General features: G+C 43.8%; 1 protein-coding gene across 1 annotated transcript; it reads right to left on the minus strand.

The window, feature by feature from the left end:
• Positions 1-1,858: 1,858 nt before the first annotated feature.
• LOC145445378 (uncharacterized) lies at positions 1,859-2,686 on the minus strand. The gene has a single exon (XM_080323569.1). It carries the CDS (start codon positions 2,474-2,476, stop codon positions 2,018-2,020), a length of 459 nt encoding a protein of 152 aa, XP_080179695.1. The 5' UTR covers positions 2,477-2,686; the 3' UTR covers positions 1,859-2,017.
• Between the last annotated feature and the right edge of the window lie 579 nt (positions 2,687-3,265).

Genomic DNA, 3,265 nt, shown 5'->3' on the forward strand with positions numbered 1-3,265 from the left:
TATTTTGATAAAAGTTGATTCCAAGGCACACAAATGGAATTGTGAACGGCCTCGACCTACGATTCGAAATCGGTCGTCTCGAGTATTATTCGCACAAATCGGATTATCCAACAGATGTTTGCCGATTTATATTATACTAATCTTCGCACATTTAGCAGTTTCTGGTCGCATTGTCGAGTCAAGTACCTGCACCAATCGAAGATATCCCAGTCAGGTGGTTTCTTTACTATTCTTAGAAATTACAATAAAATGTCGGTCTGAGTCTCGAGTCATATGACTTGGTTCGAGTCATGCGCAATGACTCGAGTCCAAGTCGAGTCAATACACAGATTCAGTCGAGTTGAGTCATCAGAAAATCGTGACTCGAGTCATTACAACCCTGAGCACTTCTTGAGTCGGGAGACAGTGTCTTCGGCTTCTACAACTGCAGTATTACAACGGTTGCCCTTCATGCACAAACTCTGCCCATTCACCAGGGCACTTGCATTACTCGCCAGTGGCTGGTTAATGGGGATGGCCAGTAATTTTGAACCTACGACCTCTGGTTTGCAAGACCAACGACCCCTGTGACCGACAGTTAAAACGTTGCTATTTGCATTCATCATGCAATATGATCAAACCATGTAACCTGGAGGTCTATTTTATCATTGTGGCAAACTTCTCCGTCGCTTTCCAGTGTGAGATGACTGGCGATGCTGAGAAAAGTCCGCTACCCGTGTTCTCACACGAGATTCTCATGAATAGATACGAATATTGTGAATATGTGTCTACTGGCGTACGTCCGACTGGCATATTATGGTACGATTATTTTGCAGCGTTACCCTTTCGCTATTTTGTTCGTATCAGCACCACTGCTGTGGAAAAGTTGTGTGTTACGATGTGACATTGTAATCACAAAGATACTAATAGCAAGATAACAACAGTGCTATTTTCTCAGCATTATAATTGTAGGCGTTAGAATAACGCGATGGACGTCATGATATTACCGAAGCCTGTTAAAGGCCTACAATAGTCAGAATTCGCAACAAATAGTCCGGTTTCCTGCCCTTTCGACTAATCTAATAGTGGACTGCGAACGACTTTATGCTGTCTGGCGAAACGAGATAGTAGCTCAAGAGAAAAAGAGTCAGACAGCATTGTTGCGTCCCAATGCCAATCTCCATAACAATGAAAAATTCGAGGCTGATTGTGGGAGTTCCAGGGCCACGAGCGGAATAAAATTTATATTTTCGTAATCAGTGCAGAGTCAGCTTTCGATTGATACCCGTTTTACCAAATTTAATGCTCGGCAAGGCGGTCAAAACTGACCGTCAAATTGCCTGTAGCCAAATGGAAATTGTGACGTGATACAATTTCACTGAGGCGTGAGATTTGCCTGTGTCGACACCATATTATAGGACACTATGCTGTTACTAGTGCCCAACCTGCAGTGATGATCGAGAGATTCTACTTTAGTCCGATATTGAGCAGTGGATAACAAAATATTTGTCAGAACTGCTGGCACGGGAGTGAACCTTGACCAGCAGATGATAAAGCATATCGAACTACATTTATCTACCGAGATTAATGAGTCGAGTTAAAATGAGCTGCAACCCGTTGATGATCTCGCGTCTGACCATTGATCAACTTCTTTTGTGAGCTCAATATTTATGAAACAAGGACCTTCATAGGGGTGCTAATACAGTTTATTTTGAAAACTTCCAGTAACTGCACGGTGTTGATTCACCTGGTGATAAAATTACTATTGATGAGGTCGCAGGTCAACTTTCATTTCGTCTACGCTGCGCTGCAAGCCCAACCTACGATTAGGTATTAGTATCCGGTTACAACACAAAAGCAATAAACAAGAGACGTCGAGTGGGAGGACGAAATGGATGTAATTACGGAAACCTGATACCATTATCGTGTATCACTGCTATTGTCCCTTGCGGCAGTTGACCATTACATGATTTCTGACAGTCAAAGTTAAAATCCAAGAAAAGCAAAATCATAGTACTGTCCAGTTCACGAAATGCAATTAGTTCGCGCTGCTGTGCGACCTCCACTTTACGGTATTCGTTGCCGGAATACCTGTTCTTCTTTTCTTATTGTCCGTTCCTCTAGAGAAGAAATAACCACAAGTAGGTTTTCCGAGACTTGCGAAGGGCGCTAGCGAATTCACGCTGGTCATCCACATCGCTGCCCTGATACTGGCCGGCGTGTTCGGCAGCATGATCTTGGATGGCTTTGCAAGATCGCGGGTGTCGATTTTTGTCGCCATGGTCGACTGCACCGAGTCTCCTTGAGCAAGGTGCCGCGAGTAGTAAAGATACAGTATGTCCTGGCTCTCGTCTCTCACAACTCTGTTGCTTGCATTTACCGGCAGCCAGACTGTCTTGAACGCGTTATTTTTCGGAGTCCTTGCGAAATACTGACAATTGGTGTAAGGCAGTTGCCGAAGACCGACTTTACCGTGCTGATAATTCTGATCTGACATCCTTGCTGCCGTTTTGATCAGCGCAACCAATTATCGGCGTTTTTCTACGCCAGGCCAACCTATTGTGGGCTGATATCTTGTCTTCTGCCGAGCTTTATCCCGAACAGAGGCTGAAGCGTAATAAGACCCTAACCTTTGCCCTTTGAATGAGAGCACATACGGCGAAACACAGTACACGTCCTTCGCGCTATGATGATGTGAATAGAATATCATTCGAAAATAGAATGCCTTCGACATGTCTTTATGACGTCATAGTACATTTACGGACTTCCAGAAATGATGAGTTATAATTTAAATCAGTGATAGGCTAACTCAGGGGCTCTCAACTTCCCATGTATAACGGGCCGCATTTCACCAGCAAAAGACGCCGCGGGCCGGAGAACATTATTACCATGTATTTGTGGGCTACTATTAAATTTAAGCTACTGTAGCCTATTTACCAGTCGTACACGGGCGTTTAGTACATTTTTATGCATTCTAAAGCAATAATGGACAGCGTTCTTAAGTTTGCAGTTGCTGTTTTTGTGAGAATATTTATCTACCAGCGGACCATTACGGTAACGGTAACTTTTTCGTTACAGAGGTCAATATCACTTTGAGCTCTCAGTGATATGAGAAGAAGTCTGGCGTTTCGGGGTCATTTCTGAGCAAACCAACCACCCCTTTTCGTTTCCTTCAATGGCTGAAGCCCTGCAATCATAGTTTCAGAAGTCAGCTTGGTCAAGTTGATATTTTTGGCTGGTCCTGTCCTCACGTTTGCCTTGCCAGCATTTTCTAAGCAAATATGTC

The sequence above is a fragment of the Botryllus schlosseri genome, chromosome 8, assembly GCF_051294905.1.
Source record: "Botryllus schlosseri isolate E-star chromosome 8, Bs_hap1, whole genome shotgun sequence".
Lineage (NCBI taxonomy): Eukaryota > Metazoa > Chordata > Ascidiacea > Stolidobranchia > Styelidae > Botryllus > Botryllus schlosseri.